The sequence below is a fragment of the Hypanus sabinus genome, chromosome 2 (assembly GCF_030144855.1).
Source record: "Hypanus sabinus isolate sHypSab1 chromosome 2, sHypSab1.hap1, whole genome shotgun sequence".
NCBI classification, from domain to species: domain Eukaryota; kingdom Metazoa; phylum Chordata; class Chondrichthyes; order Myliobatiformes; family Dasyatidae; genus Hypanus; species Hypanus sabinus.
In genome coordinates this window covers 175345107-175367107 of record NC_082707.1, presented here as the reverse complement: position 1 = coordinate 175367107, position 22001 = coordinate 175345107, and the positions used below count along the sequence as shown (strand labels likewise).

The 22001-nt window shown below is 40.9% G+C and overlaps 1 protein-coding gene and 1 long non-coding RNA gene across 6 annotated transcripts in view; one reads left to right on the top strand and one right to left on the bottom strand.

Annotated features, from left to right (window-relative positions):
- Positions 1-4343: 4343 nt before the first annotated feature.
- LOC132387583 (uncharacterized) lies at positions 4344-21930 on the bottom strand. Of its 3 annotated transcripts, none has more exons than XR_009509942.1 (3): positions 21247-21758; positions 9624-9739; positions 4344-7878 (listed from the first exon to the last, which is right to left on the bottom strand). It is a non-coding gene; the product is annotated as an uncharacterized LOC132387583 (long non-coding RNA). The 3 variants fall into 3 exon arrangements; XR_009509945.1 differs by having other exon boundaries at positions 4344-7074; positions 21247-21756; XR_009509947.1 differs by lacking the exon at positions 4344-7878 and adding an exon at positions 21887-21930 and having other exon boundaries at positions 9519-9739; positions 21247-21412.
- Positions 20226-22001, top strand: part of six4a (SIX homeobox 4a) — a 54528-nt gene continuing 52752 nt past the window's right edge. For 2 of the 3 annotated variants that reach the window (XM_059959894.1, XM_059959900.1), the window contains exon 1: positions 20226-21155. In XM_059959894.1, coding sequence (XP_059815877.1) covers positions 20422-21155 — 734 coding nt within the window. In that variant the 5' untranslated portion in view covers positions 20226-20421. The remainder of the gene's footprint in view (positions 21156-22001) is intronic. The other variant, XM_059959888.1, reaches the window with a different exon arrangement.

The window sequence follows — 22001 nt, the reverse complement described above, 5'->3', positions numbered from 1 at the left end:
AACTTCAGTCATCTCTGCTTTGCCGTCATCCCCACAGGTATCCTCTTACAATCCACCTGGACAAGTTCCTCTGTCATGCCTCTGTAATTCCCTTTATTCCGTTGCGATTTTAATATATCTCATGTGCTTCTCCCTCTCAAGTTGCAGCATGAATTCAGTCATATGATCACTGCCTCCTAAGGGTTCCTTTACATTAAGCTCCCTAATAAGATCTGGGTTATTACACAACACCCAAGCTAAGATAGTCCTTCCCCAAGTAGGCTCAAGTACAAGCTGCTCTAAAAATTCATATCGTAGGCATTCAACAAATTCTCTCTCTTTCGATCTGTCGCCAACCTAATTTTCCCAATCCCCTTGTATATTGAAGTTCCCATTACAATTGTGTCATTACCCTGATTACATGCCTTTTCCAGCTCCCTTTGCAATCATTAATCCCACATCTTGGCTACTCTTCAGAGGCCTACATACAATTTGCATTTTTTTCACCTTTGCAATTTTTTTAACCCCACCCACAAAAATTCAACATTCTCTGACCCCAATGTCAGCTCTTTCTAAAGATGTAATTCCATCTCTTACCAACAGAGTCACACCATCGCCTATGCCTCCCTGCCTGTCTTTTCAATACAAAGTACACCCTTTGATATTAAGCTCCCAACTATGGCCTTCTTTCGGCCATGACTCAGTGATGCCCACAATGTCATACCAACCAATCTCTAATTGCACCATGAGTTTGTCCACCTTATGCTAAATACTATGCGTGTTTAAATACAGCACCTTCAGTCCTGCATTCTTTGCCCTTTTGAATCTTACTTCTGTGGTACAACTTAACTCTTTTCTGTGTCTGCATTTGTAGCCACTCATTGGCTTGTCCTTCCTTACATTCATGTTACACCCATCATCTACTTGTAAACCTGCTGGCTCATCCTCAGCTGGCTCATCGTACTGGTTTCCAAAATAAAAAACTCTCTCAGCAGACAATATGACAACCAAAGACCTCAGTTAAAAAGACGTTCTGTCAGCAGAGAAAGTGACAATTGAGGATCTCAGTAAAAATCCACAAGACATTCTGATGTAGAAGATGGATCCATGTACCCACATTTCCTTCTTAAATATCCCTTAAGTCCACCTAAATTTCTTAAATACAAGGGTGTTGATCAACATATGCCAATATTTAAATGATCATTAGAAATTACGTGCACAAGAAGAGCAATATGAATAATAAATTTTTGATTATTTGTTTTTTTCTAATTAGCAGAATGATGCTAATTTTTATGTCCTAAGAAGAATGGAGCAAACCGTCTGGCTTTTTGGCTGGGACGAAAATATCTCTGCCATCTTTCTGATCAATTCATTCCAATGCAGAAAGTGAAAAGAAAAGCCAATTGAAAATGAAATTCCTACTATTCTGATCTAATATGTTGACTCTTCTATGTATTTATAGTACTGTGCAAAAGTCTTAGGCACCCTAGATTTTTAATCTCGTTTCAGATATTAGGGCCTCTACAGAGACCTGATCTCAACATCATCGAGACGCTCTGCGATTACCTGGAGAGACAGATGCTAGCAAGACAGCCAAAGTCTGCAAATAAACTGTGGCAAGTTCTTCAAGATGCTTGGAACAATCTACTGGCTAATTTTCTTACAAAACTGCACAACTGTGTACCTAAGAAAATTGATCCAATTTTAAAGGCAAAGGGTGCTCAAACCAAATATTGATTTGATATATTTTTTTACTGTTTAATGCTTTTTATGGTAAATTCTAGATATTGAAAAACTTTTCATTATTTTGAAAGTATCTTCACTCTACAGATTTTTTACATGTGTCTAAGACTTTTACACAGTACTGTAACTTACCACAAAGGAACATTTTTTATAAAGAATTTCAGTGAATGATTCACTAACAGACCAACATTTGAATGGCACTGATCTAAGCCTATTGCAGCCTTAACTTTAATCCATAAAATATATTTATTTAGGGCTTTAAAAAATGTAATAGGAAACTCCACATCATCAAGTGAAGTTACATAATTACCTCACAAAATGAGCAGAGAATGATAGAAATGGGATGTGTACTGACAACATAAATGAAGCTTAGCAGAAGCTGAGCGAGTATTTTTGGAAGAGTATCTGGAGGAATCTGGAACGTGAAGTATATTCTGCTTTTAAACTCTTGAAGACAACCAAATGTACCATAATAGATTTCTCTAATCCTATAAATAACCATGACTCTGTATTCTGTCCCACTACAATGCTTCATCATACTACGTGGTTCTTTTTTCAAGCTTATGTATTGTTGTCTGTAGCTTTATATTTAAATTCTTACTGGTTATTTTTGTTCTTCAGTTCTTTAATTTTTGTCTACTTCCCCTCTGAACACTTTTATCCACTTTAAAGGAGAACATGTGGTTCCTCATGGGGCAATTCTTGAGACTATCAATCTGCAGTGTGAATGATAATTAATATCATCGAAAAGACCAATCATGTACCCACCTAAATGCATTTGAAAATACTTTCCAGAGGGAGTCTTGTTGCTTTGTTATTCCTTGGGTCAAAAGAGTGTAAGGCTGATATCAAACTGCATTGTACTGACATCCATTTACATACATTTATACAGATCAATTACATATTATTCTCATCAAGTGACTTATTGAGTAAACCATATTTAATTACTTCTGTTTGGTTGCAGATATTTTCCTTCCTAACTGCATACAAAGTAGGGCCAAATATATGGTTAAGTAAGGATATGATTTTCATTTGGATTTCTAACACGCCATGGGGTTCCTTCTGCACTGTGTGAAAAAAAACACAGTATGATGTGTCTCAGGACTCCTCTATTCATTTTTCAGTATCTGGGCATTATTGGGATAGCCTTTTGGGAACATGATGATACCTTAATGGCTTAACTTGTTAGTTCAGAATGCATTTTTAAGTGACATTCACATAGAGTGAAACGGTAGGTAAAAGCAAATAAGGATAACAGATACTTGGGATCATCATTACTATGAAAAGCTGTTGTTACAATAACAGGTTATTGAAGTCATAGAGTCATAGAAAACTACAGCACAGAAGAAGGCCTTTCAGCCTATCTAGTCCATACCAAACCATTATTCTGCCCAGGCCGATCAACCTGCATAAGGGCCATAGACCTCCATACCCCTTCCATCTATGTACATATCCAAATTTCATTTAAGTGTTGAAATCAAACCTGCATCCTCCACTTGCACTGACAACTCATTCCACACTCTCACCACCCTCATGTTCCCCTTAAACATTTCACTTTTCAACCTTAACCCATGACCTCTAGTTGCAGTCTCACCCAACCTCAGTGTAAAAGTCCGTCTATACCCTTCATAATTGTCTATACCTCTACCAAACCTCCTTCAATCTTCTACGCTCTAGGGAATATTGAGCTACCAATTCATCCTTTCACTGTAACTCTGGTCCTCAAGTCCTGACAACATCCTTGTCCATTTTCTCTTCGATTTTATTTACATCTCTCCTGGAGGTAGGTGACCAAAACTACACACAATACTCCAAATTAGGCCTCACCAATGTCTTCTACAATTTCAACATAACATCCCAACTCCTGTACTCAATGTGCCCTTTGGATTCTTCCTTCACCTTAGCCGCTAGAGCAATCACCGGTGCTCCCGGTGTGGCCTTTTATATATTGGTGAGACCCGATGCAGACTGGGAGACCGTTTCGCTGAACACCTACGCTCGGTCCGCCAGGAAAAGCAGGATCTCCCAGTGACCACACATTTTAATTCCACATCCCTTTCCCATTCTGATATGTCTATCCATGGCCTCCTCTATTGTCAAAATGAATCCAAACTCAGGTTGGAGGAACAACAACTTATATACCGGCTGGGTAGCCTCCAACCTGATGGCATGAACATTGACTTCTCTAACTTCCGTTAATGTCCCTCCTCCCCTTCTTACCCCATCCCTGACACATTTAGTTGTTTGCCTGTTCTCCATCTCCCTCTGGTGCTCCCCCCCACCTTTCTCCTGAGGCCTCCCGTCCCATGATCCTTTCCCTTCTCCAGCTCTGTATCACTTTCACCAATCATCTTTCCAGCTCTTAGCTTCATCCCCCCCCTCTCCTGTCTTCTCCTATTATTTCGCATTTTCCCCTCCCCCTCCTACTTTCAAATCTCTTACTATCTTTCCTTTCGGTTAGTCCTGACGAAGGGTCTTGGCCCGAAACGTCGACAGCACTTCTCCCTATAGATGCTGCCTGGCCTGCTGTGTTCCACCAGCATTTTGTGTGTGTCGTTGAGAACAATCTTAAGCCTTTTTTAGCCCCCCCCCCCAATTTCTCACTTCAGTGTTCCCTTGAATTTCTTATACTCTATAAGCACCCCATTTATCCCTACCTGTCTATACCTGCAATGCACCTCCTTCATTTTCTTAACCAAGGCCTCAGTATCTCTTGAAAACCAAGGTTCCCAAAATCTCTTATCTATGCCCTTTTATTCTGACAGGAACAGACAATCTTTGTATGTCTCAAACATTCACTTTTGAAGGCCTCCCACTTATCAAGTACAGAGAACAACCTGTCCCAATCCACACTTGCCACATCTTTTCTTTCTCCAATTTAGAATCTCAGCCCAAGGACCAGACCTATCCTTTTCCATAATTACTTGGAAACTAAAACCATTATGATCACTAGATGAAAAGTGTTCCTCTATTCAAACTTTTTTCACCTGCCCTGTCTCACTGCCTAATAAGAGATTTAGTATCACACCATCTATAAGTTGGGACTTCAATGTACTGATGAAGGAAACTTTCCTAAACACATTTGACAAACTCTTTCCCATCCAGCCCTTTTATAGTATGGGAGTCCCAGTCAATAAGTGAAAAATTACAATCACCTACCATCACAAACTTGTGTTTCTTGCTACTGTCTGCAATCTCTCTACAAATTTGCTTCTCTAAATCCCACAAAATGTTGGGTGGTCTATTATATAATCCTATTAATGTGGTCATACCTTTATTATTCCTCTGCACTATCCCTCAATATTGAACACAACAAGTTCTACCCATAAAGGCTCACTAGACAAGCTCCCCAGTCTGCCTTGTCTGAGCTCTGCCATGACATTTTCCCTGACTAGTAATGCCACTGTTTCCCCTCTAGTCTCTACTGCTCTATCTCATCTAAAACAACAGAATCCTTGAACATTGAGGTGTCCGTCCTGCCCTTCCTGCAATCAAATCTCACTATTGGCTACAATGTCATAATTCCACTTGCTGACCCATGGCCTAAGCTCATCATCTTTCCTACAATACTCCTTGCATTGAAATACACAGCTCTGATCATTAGTCTCACCAAGCTGAACCTACTGATTTCCAACATTGTATGTACGCTTAATAATGTCTTTCTCCACAACTATTCCACAATCTGTTCTGGCATTCTGGTTCCCATCCCCCTCTATGCAGCAGTAACAAATCTTCCCACTAGGATATTTCTTCCTTTCCAGTTCAGGTGCAAACTGTCTCTTCTCTACATATCCCACCTTGCCTGGAAGTGAGTCCAATCATCAAAATACTGCAGCCCTCTCTCCTGCACCATCCCCTTAGCCACATGTTAAACTGTAAGATCTTCCTAGCTAATGGTACACATAGCAATCCTGAGTTCTCAACCCTGGAGGTCCTGTCCTTTAACTTAGAACCTCACTCCCTGAACTCACTTTGCAGGACCCCTATTATCCATGTAATTGGTACTGACATAGACAATGACTTCTAACCGTTCACCCTCCACTTAAGAATGCCATTGACTCGATCCAAGTTGTCCACAACCCTAGAACCCTGAAGGCAACATACCATCCGGGAATCTTTTCTCATCCACAGAAACTTCCTTCTGTTTCCCTAACCAATGAATCCCCTATCACTACAACTCTCTTCTTCTCCCCTTGCCTTTCGAGCCCCAGAGCTGGACTTAGTGCCAGAGACCCAACTGCTGTGACATTCCTCTGTTAGATCATACAACCCCACCCAGCAGTATTCAAAACTAAATGGCACTGGCTGCCTATCCTCTTTCTCCCTCCTGATGGCCAGCCAGTTACCTGTGTTCTGCAACTTGGGTGTAACTACCTCCCTGTATATTCTGTCTACCAACCGCTCAGCCTCCTAAGTGATCCTGAATTCATCCGGTTCCAGCTCCATCTCCCTAACACAGTCTGTTAGAAGCTGCTGTTCTTCACTAAATTTAAATTTGACAGCTCCTGTGGTAGGATATGAACTGTGGACAGTCAGACCAGTCTCTGGATTACAAGAAGGTAAATTAACCATTGTGCCATCACAATAACCATTATGCCACTGATGTAGATCATATTTTTTTTAAATTTGAATATTACTTTGATTTATTTTAATTTGAATTTGCAAATTAATGTCATTGTTATTTTCAACATTACCGACATTTTCAAGTTCATCATCATGCAACCATACACTTATGTATGTTCAAACGAAATAGTTTTCCTCCTGATCAAGGCTCACAATGCAGTATATATAATTCACACACATATCAAATTGAATAATATTATCACTAGTAAATCAACAAATAATAAGGCATTTGCAACACAAGTTAAAAAGTAAACAGAGTAACACTACTGGTGCCTCATATATTATAAACTGGGTGGCAGCAGGGAGTTCAGTAATTTTCTTTCTGCCTAATATAGCAATTTGTTTTTGCATCTCTAAGTCAAAGAGTACATATTATTTTGAAATCTGGGAATAATAGTTCCTGTCTTTTTGTCTCTTGAACTTGTATGTACTTGTGCTTGTTATAGTGCAGCAGGAATTTCAGTTTTAGTTATTTCATTATCTTCACTTCCTTATTCTGTCCAACATTATTCTCCTTCTGATTCTGCTCTCTTCACATTTCCTTTCTTTGACAGTTTTGCCATGTCATAAGACCATAAGACATAGGAGCAGATTTAGGTCATTCAGCCCATTGAGTCTTCTCCACCGTTCCATTATGGCCGAAATATCCCATTTGTGCTGCTCAAAACCTCGTCCAAATGTGCGCCTCACACGCAAGATACTAGAGGAATTCAACAGGCGAGGCAGCATCTATGTAGGGAAATGGACAATTGATTTTGTCAAGCACAGAAAGGTCCAATGTTCCAGAATTCCAGCAATGGCAGTGTCTCTTATGTCTCCAAGTGTGAACCTCAGATTGCCAGGTAAAATCTCACTGTCATCAAAATATTTGACCTGCATGCTGAGTTGGTTTAATGACAATCAAGAGCAGTTTCCAGCAGTTTTTTATTCTTTGGCCTAGAACTATGAGACCTATGCCCATAATGTTATCAATGTGGCAAATCTCAGGTAACTGCATACAGGTCAAGAATCAAACCTAAAATCAAACTAACTTGTCATACTTAGTGTACATAAGAAAGCATATCCACCTGGAAACCGCTAGATTCACCTTACAACTGACAAAAAAGGAGGTACAGAGTTGTTTTCTCTTCACACAAAGTAGGCAGCATTTGTTTCTTTTACACAGCTCAGCTAAAACAACTGCCAGACTTGATTTCTGTCACTTAGGATGAACTGATAACCACTGAACAGAAATAATCATTTTATACTTACCCTCCTTTTCTCAGATAAAAAATATAGAAACATTAAAAATCCGAAATGAAAGACAAGTAAACAGCAGGTTAACCGGCCATTGAAATCTAACAATATAACAAGTGGAACTCAAGTTCTGAGGAGTCTGGATGAGGATGAGAAATGTTAATCCAGCTTTCCCATTCATGTGCTGGTCAATCTGATATACCTTTCCAGCAGCCTTTAGTTTGACATTCCTTTAAGTATTTGCCCACACTAGGTAAAAAAAAAAAAACGTGCTCCAACATTACTTTGTTTCCATTTCTGTTTTAAAAAGTAAATGGGACAGGATTAGTCTTTAACCACAGATTAATTCAATTAATTAACCAAGATTAAACAACTTAAACACAAGTGCCACGGTAGCATTGCGGATAGTGTGTTGCTAGTAAGGCTCAGGGCATTCTGGAGTTCAGAGTTCAGAGTTCAACTCTGGCATTGTTCTGTCAGGAGGCTCTGCGTGCCCTTCTTGTGTAATTCATCTGTTTTCCCCCATCTACTCCGATTTCCTCCCACCGTCCAAAGATGTATCAGGCAGAGTAAGTGGTCATTGTGAATTGTCCCATGAGTGGGTTAGGGTTAATCGGGGTTGTGGGCCTGCTGGGGCGGTGTGGCTCAAAGGACTGGAAGGGCCTACTCCATTTTGTAATGCTAAATAAGTAAATCAGTCCTAAATATTCTAGCTTTCTCAGTAAGAAAAATAAGGATTAGCCCAACTGCATTGGAGCTTATCAATGTTTATTCTTTAGTTTCAAACATCCCTAGCTATCACTAAAGATTAATCTGAAATAGCCTATTACTAAGATTGCTGTCAGTTGATTTTGATTGATTTGGGTTTGCTCTTGTACAAACTTTTGATCTTCCAAATGGTATGTGCTACAGAACAATTGCCTGGGAATTGTCAAATGCCATTTCATTTTATGGCAGCTGTGACTTGAACATACAATGTGGATGACGGATACAGTTTATTTCTTTGATATTGTTAATTCAAACTGTGGTAGCTAATTATACATTGAAAGGAATCATACGTTTTTCCCATCTGTCAATGTACTTAGACTAGTACAATCTCACTTTGCTTCCAGATACCTACTGGATCTAATTTATAATATGCCTCATTCACATTGTGTTTTGTTTCTACAGCTTAATTAAGAAGAAAAAAATCCTAAGTATTTGAGCTTCACAGGCCTTTTACTGACGTGTCCTCAATAACATCCAGGAGCAAAAATGAAAATGCGTGAAGATCTCCTGCATCTAAGGCTTTAAGATGCTTAACAGTAGGTACAAGGGGGATGTCAGGGGTAAATTTCTCACACAGGGAGTGGTGGGTGCGTGGAATGTACTGCTAACAGTGGCAGAGGTGGATACAGTAGGGTCTTTTAAGAGACTCTTAGATAGGTACATAGAGCCTAGAAAAATAGGATGCTATGCAGTCGGGAAATTCTAGGCAGTTTCTAGAGTAGGTCATGGTCAGCACAACATTGTGGGCCAAGGGGCCTGTAATGTGCTGTAGATTTGCTGACTTGAAATTACTTTACTAGTTAAGATATTACACTGTTACACCCACTTCAGCAAGTGACTGAATCTTGAACAGCGTTATACATGCACAGCACTTCTCTTCTTTACAAGATGATTTTTAATTTCTTGAAGCAAAGTTAAGCGTCTGCTATCTATTCCTTTCCTTAGGTGTCACCTGACCTGCTGAGTTCCTCCAGCACTTTGTGTGTGATGCTCTGGATTTCCAGCACCTGCAGACTTTCTCATATTTAAAATTTAAGCATTTTCCAAAAAAAAGGTTTGTAATTTCTATAAATAGTGTGCAAAAAAGCACATATTATATTGATTCTGGTTCTTAAATATAGACAATTTTCTAACAATTTATTAGAAATGTGTCCTAATTAGATGGCTTATGACAACAAAAAATGTGGAAGAAAGGATGTTTGTGATACCAATGCCATAATTTTAATTTTTCAAACGTTTCATAAATGAAAACAATGGCAACATTTCAAAAGTACCTAGTTTCACCAGCAAAGCACTTTGGGACAGTGTGATGTTTTTCTGCAATTTCTTCATTTTTGAATGTCGGAGGTCTGGATTTTTCTTTGCGAAACACATTTTGGATGGTGGAAATCTGATATAAAAGAGAAAATTATGAAAACTCAGGATTTAAGTCAGGCAGAATCTAATTGACAAGAATCATTTCTTTGCAGATAATTAACATCTCATCAAAACAGAGATTTGAATTTGTAAAACAAATAAAACTGTAAACTTCAAAGGAAGAAACAAATAGCCTTCATATTAGCACCTTCCACCATCATGAAGTCCATGATTTTTGCAAATGTTATATGCTGCTGTCCTCTGAGGGAGAAGAAAATGAATCTCACACTCATGGAGCAAAAGACTAAGATTTCCTGAAAGTAGCAGGATGTTCCAAAGTGTGAATTATTGTTAAAACTCCTGACACCTTTAGCCCTATTCTGTGCTTGTATTTGAGAAGGTAAAAGAAGCCAATAGGCATCAAGCATCAACCTTTACTAAGATGTATATATGGCTGGCTGGTGGTGCAGTGGCATCTGCACCAGACTTTGAGATGAACAGTCCCAGGTTCAAATCCGGCCAGCTCCTTGAACTCTTTCCACCTGTGCTGGATTGAGTGCCGAGCTAGCAAATCAGCCTCACAAAAAAACCAGACAAATGCTAAAGAAACGACAGGGTTGCCACCCGATGCATCACAAGGTGTGGAGAGGAGCAAAATAAAAGATGCATATAACTGCACCCAAAACATTCACAATGAACAGAGCCCTTTTCCCAAAGAAGCCCTTGAAGGCAAACCTTCTCTTTATTGCCCCAATTAGGATTGGAACATGAAAAATGTTAACTAGTGCCTTTATATCATGCAGCAAAAGTCTTTAGCTAAAGTTTTTTTTTAATCTTTCTTCTACCACATCTTCCTGTGATTTTCAGAAACGATATTGAAGTCTGAAGTACAAAGTCATTCTAAAAAACCAAGAGCCCTACAAACCAGTTCCAACAAATTACAAAGAAATGATGTTTCATTTAAATAAATCAAATAAGTTGTATATAAAGGAGGACTTCATTCTGCAACTACATTTTGAGTGTTATGATAAGAATATATTAGATTAGATATTTTGTTGATGTCCAATTTGTCAGATCAACATTGTTCAGACTGGCTTGGTGATTTTCCTGCATTCATACAAACGCCTTTCACAGCATGCTAATGACATGAATCACTCAACAGTAGATCATGTTCTCATTGCACAGCAAACCAGCACCTGTAAAACAACGATGAATATGAACTTATGCCCCTTGGAATGATCAACATCCATTCCAAGGGGCATAATTGGTTTGTAGCATTACAGGCACAACCCTGAGAATCTACCTCATCCTTGGGTGAAATCAGTTCAGTTCAGAAAAAATCAAAATCAAAATCGAAAAATACTAATACATGCAGAACAATTTAAAATACACAGTACATGGGTAATATTTTACTATCAAGTAATTAATTCTGACTCATGTCATGCATATCTCAATAACATTTACTAAGCAATAAACACCATTCATAAATCATTATCTTTACAAATTATGATCTTGTTAAAACACAATTTACATAATATCGATGCAATCCTTTACATGTGCAGTTTTCTAAACATGTTTTAAATGATTTATAGCTTCTTGCTCCATCACTATTGGAAGTAAAATGTCACTCTGAACGCACAGGTAATATTAGACATCATACTAAATATTATCAATTGACGTCTACTGAAGGTGATAATATTTAATCACATTCAGTAGCACGGTACCTGAATATTAAGAAATATCAAACTCTATGTTTTGTTGCAATATAGAAATAGTCCATTTGGCCCATCAAATATATGCCAGACTCTAGAGCAGGGATTCCCAACCTTTTTCATGCAATAGAATGCCTTGGGATTAAGTTGAATTCCAAAGCATTCTATACATACATCAAGAGACAAGGATAACTAGGGAGAGGGTGGGACCACTCAAGGATAAAGGGGGGAACATTTGTTTGGATGCAGAAAATGTGAGTGAGGTACTTAATGCGTAGTTTGCTTCAGTATTTACCAAGGGAGAGGGCATGGAGGACCAGGAGATTACTGCTGGTGAGTGTATAAAAATGTTGGAACATTTAGAGGTCAAGCAGGAGGAAGTGTTGGGCCTCCTAATGAATACTAAGGTAGATAAGCCCCAAGGACCTGATGAGATTTACCCCAGGTTATTGAAAGAGTCAAGAGATAAGATTGCTGGGCCCTTGACTAGTATCTTTGTGTCTTCTCTAGTCACAGGCAAGTTCCTGGAGGACAGGCAAGTGGCTAATGTTTAGTCTCTATTTGAGAAGAGATCAAGAGAAAATCCTGGGACCTATAGACCAGAGAGTCATACATCAGTTGTAAAGAAATTGCTAGAGAAAATTCTTATGAATAGAATATATGTGCATTTGGAAACCCATGGCCTAATTAGGGAGAACCAGCATGTCTTTGTGTTTAACAGTTCATGCCTTACTGACTTGATTGAGCTTTTTGACAAGGTAACAAGAGAGATTGATGAGGGTAGGGCAGTGGATGTTGTCTACATGGATTACAGTAAGGCATTTGATAAAGTCCCTCATGGGAGGCTAATCCAGATGATTAAGGTGCATGGGAACTGTGACAAATTGGCTGTCTGGATTCTGAACTTGCTTATGCATAGAAGAGAGAAGATAGTGGTTGATGGGACTTATTCGAGTTGGAGGCCTGTAACTAGTGGAGTTCAGCAAGGATCTGTGCTGGGAGCTCTGCTGTTTGTAATGTATATAAATGACTTGGATGAAAATGTAAATGGGTGGGTTAGTAAATTTGCAGATGATACCAAGATTGGTGACATTGTGGATAGTGTAGAAGATTGGCAAAGAATACAGCACGGTATAGATCAGTTGCAGATATGAGTAGAGAACTGGCAGATGGAGTTTAACCCACATAAATGTTACAGGTTGCATCTCATTAGGGCAGACAGTATAGTATAAAGAGCAAGTGTTGCTGAGCAGAAAGATCTTGAGATCCAATTTCTTAGCTCCTTGAAAGTGGCTACACAGGTCAATAAATGTTTGCTTTTATTAGTCGGTGCATTGAGTTCAAAAGTCAGGAGGCCATGATGCAACTTTATAAAAGTCTGGTTAGGCCACATCTGGAGTATTGTGTACAATCCTCGTTGGCCCACTATAGGAAGGATGTTGAGGCTTTGGAGAGGGTGCAGAAGAGGTTTACTAGGATGCTGCCTGGTTTAGGGAACATGTGCTACCATGAGAGGCTCGATAAACTTGGTTTGTTTTCTCTGAAGTACTCAAGGCTAAGGGCAGATCTGATAGAGGTTTACAAGATTATGAGAGGCATAGATAGAGTAGACGGGGAGTATCTGTTTCCCAGGGTTGAAATGTCTAATACCCAGAGGCCAGGGATTGAAGTTGAGAGGAAGTAAGTTCAAGGAGGATATTTAGAGAGTCATGGATGCCTGGAATGCACTACCTGGTATGGTTGTAGAGGCAAATATATTAGAGGCTTTTAAGAGACATTTGGATAGGCACATGGAGGTAAGGAAGATGGAGGGATATGAATATGGTGTAGCATTTGGGTGTTTTTAATATGCTGAACGGCCTGCTATCATGTTGTTCTCTTCTGTGTTCTATGTTCTAATACTATTAAGCAAAGGGTCCGTGAATCCTAGGTTGGAAACCTCTGCTCTAGAGTAACCCCACCAATCTCATTCCCATATTAAATTCTCTGCAACCACCCAGCTACACTGGGGCAAATTAGACAGCAGATTCACCTAACAAACAGAATGTGCACTTTGGGAAGTCAAATCCTGGTAGGACATATAGATTAAATAATAGGGACCTGAGGAGCATTGATGTGCAAAGAGACCTAGAGTACAAGACCATATCTCCCTTCAAATGTGGGCAAAGTTGGATAGGTGGTAAAAAAAGGCACTTGATATGCTTGTCTTCAAGGGTTGAGGCAATAAAGACAGTGCAGAATAGATTCACTAGGATGTTGCTTGAAATGGAGGACTATAGTTATAAAGAGAGATCGGATAGGCTGGATTCATCTTCAGTGGAACTTTGGAGATGGAGTGGTGACCTTATAGAGGTTTACAGGGACTGTTGCAGGAAAGCAGTGTTCTTCATCAGGGACCCCACTAACCAGCTCATGGTCACTTCTCGCTGCTGATATCAGAAAGAAGATACAGAAGATTCTGGAATCACACTTCAAGGTTCAGGAACAGGTATTACCCCTTGACCATCAGGGTCTTGAACCAGTGTGTTAACTTCACTCAATTTCATTTGCCCCATCACTGAACTATTCCCACCTTTGAACTCACTATCAAGAACTCTTCATTTCATGTTCTCAATACTTATTTACCTACCTAATTCTATAAGTATTTATTATTTATTTATTACTTGCACAGTTTGTTGTCTTTTGCACATTGGTTGCAGTCTTTCATTGAGTCTATTATGGTTCTTGGATTTACTGAGTGATGTATACCTGCAAGAAAATGAATCTCAGGGTTGTATATGGTGACATTGTCCATTGATAATAAATTTACTTTGAACTTTATGAAATTATGAAGGTATAGATGCTCAGAACCATTTCTCCAGAGCAGGAGAATTAGAACTAGAAGGCGTGAGAGAACTAAGTTTTCTTTATACAGAGAGTGGTAGGTGGCCAGGAATAGGCTACCAGTGGAAGTGGGGGAAGCAGATATGACAGTGGTTTTTAAGAAAGTTTTATATAGCCATATAAAATGCAGAGAATGGGAGATTATTGATCATATGGGGGTAGAAGAGAATTGACATTATTTTCAGCACAGACATAGCAGTCTGAACAGCTGATTCTGTGCTGCTCTGTTCTCTGCTATAACAACACTGGAAATCAGGATAAAACTCATGTATCTCAAACCAGGAGGCAGCAACAAAGACTGTTGTGCCACCATGCTGCAGAATGTGGTGTGTTTTTTCCCCAGTTTGTAACAATTAAGAGTATTGTGTGTTGATTTGGGATAAAGTAAACAATGCCTTAGAGAGAGTGGAGACTTTTGCTCCTAATTGTTCAGCATACAAATCTTGAAATGTAGGCAAAGTGCCATTACTACTCTGCTAAGCAACACCTTATAATACCTGCAGAAGCAGAGGTGACACCTGCCTGAGGTACCACTATAATGAATGCATTTAATAACTCCTCGGCATTTTTTCCAAAATGTGTCACCTCACCGACTTCATTCTTGTTCAACTTGAACTTTCAGTGCAAATTGCAATGGGACAATTGTTCACAGATGATCCAAAAACTGATGATGTAGTTGATAGTGAGGAGGGCAATCTTTGCCGTCAGAACAAAGAACCGTCAGTGCTCCGGAAAGGATTATTGGTGTGAAGCTACCCTCGATCCAGGACTTATATGCATCTAGAGTCAGGAAGGAAGCAAGCAAGCAGCATTATTGTAGACCCGACACACCCTGGACATCACCTGTTCCAACCCCTTCCTTCTGGTAGGTGCTTTCGATCACTGTATGCCAGGACAAATAGGTACAAGAACAGTTTCTTTCCGTATGCCATCAGTCTTATGAACACTTGAATTTTAGTCTATTATAAATCAAGTCCACCTGTACATTCAATGAGGTGGACCTCATTGTATATAGTTTTTGATTATTTGCACTATTGTTTTTGTTTGCTTTTAATTCTGTACAGAGAGAGCTCAGGGAAACCGGCATCAAATTCCCTGTATGTGTCCTCATACCTGGTGATAATAAAGGATTCTGATTCTGATACTAATGGGCTAGTAATTTGAGCAGAAAAATGGTGGAGTTTAATCCTGAAAATAAAATGTGAGGTAATGAGTTTTGAGTGGGCTAATAAACCTCGGACATATGCAGGAAATCTTAGCTCTCCATGATTCCCTTGTCCATTTAACCCTACTGATCTCCCTCCCGGCATTTCTCCCTGTAAAGAGAAGAATTGCTACACCCCCTCCCTCACCTCCATTCAGGGCTCAAAACAGTCCTTCCAGGTGAGGTAGCACTTCATCTGCAAATCTGTTGGGGGCATCTGCTGCATCCAGTGCTCCCGATTTGGCTTCCTCTACATTGGTGAGACCCAACGTAGATTGGGGACCACTTTATTGAGCACCTTTGCTCCATCCACAACAAGCAGAATTTCACAGTGGCCATTTATTTTAATACTAATCCCCATTCTCATTCCAAAATATCAGTCCATGGTTTCCTCTATTGTCACATTGAGGTCCCTTTGAGGTTGGAAGAGCAGCACCTCATATTTCCTCTGGGTAGACTCCAACCTGATGGCTTGAATATCAATTTCTCAAACTTCCAGTAGTTTTCCCCCTCCCTCTTCCCTCTTCTTCCATTCCACACTCTGGCTCCTCTCTTACCTCTTCTGTTCTCCTCACCTGCCTATCACCTCCTGGTGCCTTTCCTCCTTCCCTTACACATATAGTCCACTCTCCTTTCCTGTCAGATTTCTTCTTCAGTCATTTGCCTTTGCTGCCTATCACCTCGCAGCTTTTTGCCTCATCCCCCACACACCTGGTTTCACCTATCACCTTTTAACTTGTACTCTTTGCCCTCCTCCCACCTTCTTATTCCAGCTTCTTCTCCCTTCCTTTCCAGTCTTAATGAAGGGCCTCTGCCCAAAATGTAGACGATTATTCCTTTCCATAGATGCTTCCTACTGAGTTCCTCCAGCATTTTGTATGTGTTACTCTTAGTTATACTACCCACCAAGGGTCGGGAAGGGGGGCTCAATCCTTGCCTCTCAGTTGCCTTTTTACAACTTTGATGCTCTCCTTTGGAAAAGAGATAAGCAAAGTCTCTTTGGAATCAGTGAGCTGTTAGACCTTCAGAATTAAACCAATCTCAATGCAAATTTGATAATTCATATACTAACCAAACAAGTTTATTGTACCTTGAGGCTCCACTGATAACAGATCAGCTGTTTGGCTTACTAATGGAATCAGGAACTTTCTGTATGCCTCACCTTCAAGTATCCATCTACTGGCAACTTCCATATTCTCATCACTTTGTGCTAAAAAGCTCAGCCTAAATTATTTATTTGATCTATTAGTGGCTTTTCATATTTACACTGCTTTGTTCTAGACTCACCCACAAATGGAGATGTTTCCTCTGCATTCACTCGATTAAACATTACCAAGACTCCAATAGATTAAAGATTTCTCTAGCTCTTTCATTTTCCAGAGATACGAGTCCTACCCCATTCATTCATTGCTGACAGTTGTATCCTTTCAAGCCTGGTAAAGATTGTGCACGTTATTTTAATCAGCACTCTGTTCAGTGCTTCAATCTCCTTTCTGTTGAGTGGAAACCACTACTACACATAAAATTCCACCAATTTCTACATGATTTTAAAATAGCTGTACTTTCAATTGAAATTAATCTGTGTTTTTATTTTGCATTTGTCATCTGCCATGTCTGATTGAAACCTATCGAATATTGAAAGTCCTAGATAGAGTGGAGGGGGTGGGGGGTGGAGGTCTCGGACCTCAGGACACAGCCTCAAAATAGAATGACATCTTGTTAGAGGAGAAATTTCTTTAGCCAGGGAGTGGTGAATCTGTAGAATTCCTTGCCACAGACAGCTGTGAAGACCATCATTGAACATAGTTACAGTGGAGTTTGATAGGTTCTTTGTAAGTAAGGGCATCAAAGGTTATGTGGAGAAGGCAAGAGAATGGGGTTGAGAGCAATATATCATCCATGATGGGCTGAATGGCCTAATTCTGCAGCTATGTCATTTGCTCTTATGGTTTGCATGTGTTAATTCCCCAGATCTTTTTCTCCTCTATTCAATTTAATTTTTAATCTACCCAAGATACTAGAGGTCTCCTTTCCTGCCCATCAACGTGAACTACACCTTACTTTACTCTAGTAAACTTCATTTATCTTTTATCCTACCATTCATCTGCCCCTACACCTCCTCCCTCACCACCAATCAAGGTGCTAAAAAGTACCTCCAGGTGAGGCAACATTTCACAGGTGAATCCATCAATATCATTCATTGTATCCAGTCTTTCCCATTTGGTCTCATCTGCATCTGGCAGATACAACTCTGGTAGGGAGATTTCTCTATCTGCCATGACAGCTGGGATATCTCAGTGGCCATCCATTTTAATCTAACTTTCCTATCCCACATTGACATGTCCGTCCATGACTTCTGCTAGTCCTTGTTGAGGCCAGGCACAGATTGGAGGAGCCTCTGTCTTGATAGCCTCAAACGTGATGGCATCAAAGTAGATTTGTCTAACTTCTTTTAACTTTTATGAAAAAAGTTCTTCTAACTTTTCTCTAACTGTTTTTGTTTTTCCTTATCCCAATGGCTTCCTGATGCCTTCACCTTCCCCTTCCTCAACCTCATAACCTTCACCTTCTTCCCTATGGTTCCCTGCCTCCTTTCTTATCTAATGTCCTCTCCTATCAGATTCTTTCTCCTTCAGCCTCTTCCACCTATCATGCCCCAATTTCTTAAATCGTTCAATTCTCCGCCCCCCCCCCCCACCATCCTGTTTTCACTTTCTCCTTACCTGGATTCACCTATCATCTGCCAGCACATGCTCCTCACCCTCCCTACCCCCCTTCTTTTGTTGTAGATACTGCTCTCTTCCGTACCAGTTCTGATGTAGGATCTTGGTCCAAAACATCGACTGGTCATAGATGCTGCCTGACCTGCTGAGTTCCTCCTGATTTTGTATGTGTTGCTCCAGATCAGCATCTGCAGTCACTCTTGGATCTCTGATGTTATAAGCTTGTCTATGTGTCCTTACATTTTGTCTACATGTCCAAATAGTTAATCATGTCCCTCATATCTGCAACTTTTGACAGTGTACTTCTGATTTCTAAGTCCAAATCATTTATTTGTATGACAAACTATTTTGAATCTGGTAGAGTGAGAGTTGCCACTGCCAGCTCGAACCAATCTTGTCATTCTCCTCTGACTTCTGTCACTAACAAGGAATCTTCATCCACAGAACCACCACTCACTGGAATTTTTGGCATAATTCTCTGTAAACTCTAGAGACTGAAAATCCCAGGAAAACAGCAGTTCCTGAGATACTCAAACCACCCCATCATTCATTCCATGATCCAGGGCACTTAGATCACATTTCTTCCCCATTTTGATGTTTGATCTGAACAACTGAACCTCATGGCAATGTTTACATGCTTTTATTCATTGAGCTGCTGCCCCAAGATTGACTGATTAAATGTTTGTATTAACCAGCAGGTGTACAGTTGTGCCTAATAAAGTGGCCACTAAGCATCTTTCATAATGAGTTTAAAAATACAATCATTCATAATGGCAGCTGGAAGAGGAATAAAGTGGCTGGAAGAGGAATGAAATAAGATATAAAGCTGCTTTAAGGTAATAGATTAAAGATCTCGGCTTGTTTTGTTCTACTTTCAAAGCGTCTCAACTTGCTCACTCTTTAGTATGGACCAAAGAAATGACTGGATAAAAACCAACAAAGGGCCAGTGTCCTAACAAAGATAAAAGGACAAAAATATTCTCAAGGTAGTACAACAACACACCATGTCTCAATAGAAGACTAACAGCTTTCATGAAAAGTAATTCCCAACTGAAAAATAGCTAACCGAGATGAATAACAAATCGAGGTTAAAAATAAATCGGGGGGGAAATCCTTACCCGAAACTTATACATGAAAGATTTCAAGGTGGGCTTGAACAAGAGATCACGACGGAAAACAAGACGGGGAATATAAGATTAGAATATCAACGAATATGAAAGGAAATCGTAAGAATTTATAGATACATAAACAACGAAAGAAGAATGAACCGGAAGAGGGTCGTAGATAAACTCGCAAGACTTCTATGTCTAATGTATGGTCTCTACCCAAGAAAAACTTAAATCCCTGGTGGCAGGTACATCGATCGATTTCAACTCTTCCGCGTTGGCTGAATTTGCTATTTGCTTCAGTTTCTGCTGTCTTTGTTCTGATAAGAATCGTTTTCGGTTCTATCCCACTGAAAGACGCAATCCAAAACCAATAATCTACCATTCTCAAGGTCTTCGCCCGAAACGTTGATCAATCCCGCTTGCTCCACAGCTGCGTCTTCACCGGCTGCCGACCTCCTGCAGTTTGTGTTCCTGCTCCAGATTCCAAGCACTTGCAGTGTCTCCCCAAAACCTGACACAAAAGTACTCGGACCCTTTCAATGTAAACTAATTTGTCAAAGGGTCATTACTACTTTTTACACGTATAATTATAAGTGTAAAAAGATACGTTCTACCAATCCAATATGATTTACAAGTTCATTCGTTCTGAGTTACACTCTTGATTTGCTGAGAGTTCGCAAAGTCCACAATGTAATAAGTAACATTAGCAAAATTTTATTATCCTTCTTAATTGAAAACAATTTTGAGTATGCATAGATTTATTGAGAAAGAAAGATCCTATTAGCTACGACTTTCTCTCCCAGAAAGTCAGGGAAATTTAATTTCAGCTGATTGACAGTTTCCATAGAAACGACCAGGTCTTAATCCGTCTGGACCCACCCTCGGGAAAATTTGACCAATCACTAGTAGAGAGGACGATCCGCTCCTACAGCAGAGTAGGTCGCCGTCACGTTGAAAACACACAGATCCATCCTGGGAGATAGTCATCTGCATGGGGGGGAAACCTGATCGGCTAAATTTAGCCGAGAAAAGAGCGCTTTAGGGCGTAACTTGGGAGGGTGGGGGGGGGGGGGGAAAGGAGAATCATGTCTTCCGCTTCCAGCGAAATCACCAGCACACTTGAGGTTAAAGAGGAGAACGCCAGCCTGCAGCCAAAGATCAATGTATTGGGCTCTCCAGCCACTCTGGAGCCCGAAGTAAATGCACTGTCTGCAAGCCCGGAGATTGCCGAGCAGGTTCCCGTTGAACTTCTAAGCAACCCCGCGTCCGCTCTGACTTTCTCGCCGGAGCAAGTGGCGTGCGTGTGCGAGGCTCTGCAGCAAGGAGGGAACCTGGATCGCTTAGCCCAGTTTCTGTGGTCTCTGCCTCCCAGCGATCTGCTACGTGGCAACGAAAGCATCCTAAAAGCACGGGCTTTGGTGGCCTTCCACCAGCACAGATACAAAGAACTCTACAGCATTCTGGAAAGCCACAACTTCGACGCGTCGTGCCACACTTCGCTGCAGGACCTATGGTACAAAGCCCGGTACACAGAAGCCGAGAAGGTCCGGGGCCGGCCTTTGGGGGCCGTGGACAAGTACAGGCTGCGCAGGAAGTTCCCCTTGCCCCGCACCATATGGGACGGCGAGGAGAGGGTCTATTGCTTCAAGGAGAAGTCACGCAACGCGCTCAAGGAGCTGTACAAGCAGAATCGCTACCCTTCGCCGGCGGAGAAGCGCAACTTAGCAAAGATCACGGGGCTCTCTCTCACCCAGGTCAGCAACTGGTTCAAAAACAGGCGCCAGCGGGACCGAAACCCGTCGGGAACGCATTCGAAAAGGTGAGGCAGCAAAACTTTCCCAACTTTTGCCAGTCAGGGGGCGCTTCCTAAATGCCACAAAATGGCGCTTATCTTGTCCATTATTTCCTACCTCAAAGTTACAAGGGATCACGCCGTGAGATTGTTGGTGGTGTGCAGGGTGCCTCTGCACTGCCTCAGTCTTTATCCCCGGCCCAGCCTGCGGGCCAGTGGGCAGCGCGGGGCCGCCACCGCTGCCTCGAGAGGAGGGCTGCAGACGAACTGTTGAGGGAAGTGTTCTGCTTTAAAAAAAACAAGAGCAGAGAGAACAAAGAGGTCATTCGTTTGTTCTGTGTTATTCTGATTTTCTTCCTCAAAGACAGAAAGCAGCGAGTGTGTGTCCACGCCGGTTATTTTTGGTGTTTTTTGAAGCTGCTTTGCAGCATGGCCGGGCTGTTGGCTTTGTTTTGAAACCTGAGTCTTTCCCATTCGGCTCGAATTTCAGCCGAGTTCACTTCTCGGCAGCAAGTTTGCTTGCCGATTCTTTCATCGAACTCTTCCTGCACTAACTCGCACCTCTGGCGTGCTTCTCCTCCCCCTTTGCTCTCCTTTCCACTGTAAGATGGGGGTTGAGCTGATTCTTATTTGTTTACCCCTTTTTTTCTTTGGGGGGGGGGTGGGCAGTGGGGGATCTAATGCAGTGCGGCGGGTTCGTTTTTCCCCGCTGCATGAAGTTGTCGAAATGCTTTTGTATTGGAGGGGTAAGTGCGCACCTGGCGGAGGTAGTGTCGAGCGACAAGTTCAAACTGTATTCTCTTCAAATGGTGATGTAAGAAACTGCTGCTGGGCATTAGTAAAGTAAACGAGGTAAAGCACGCCTTTGTACTC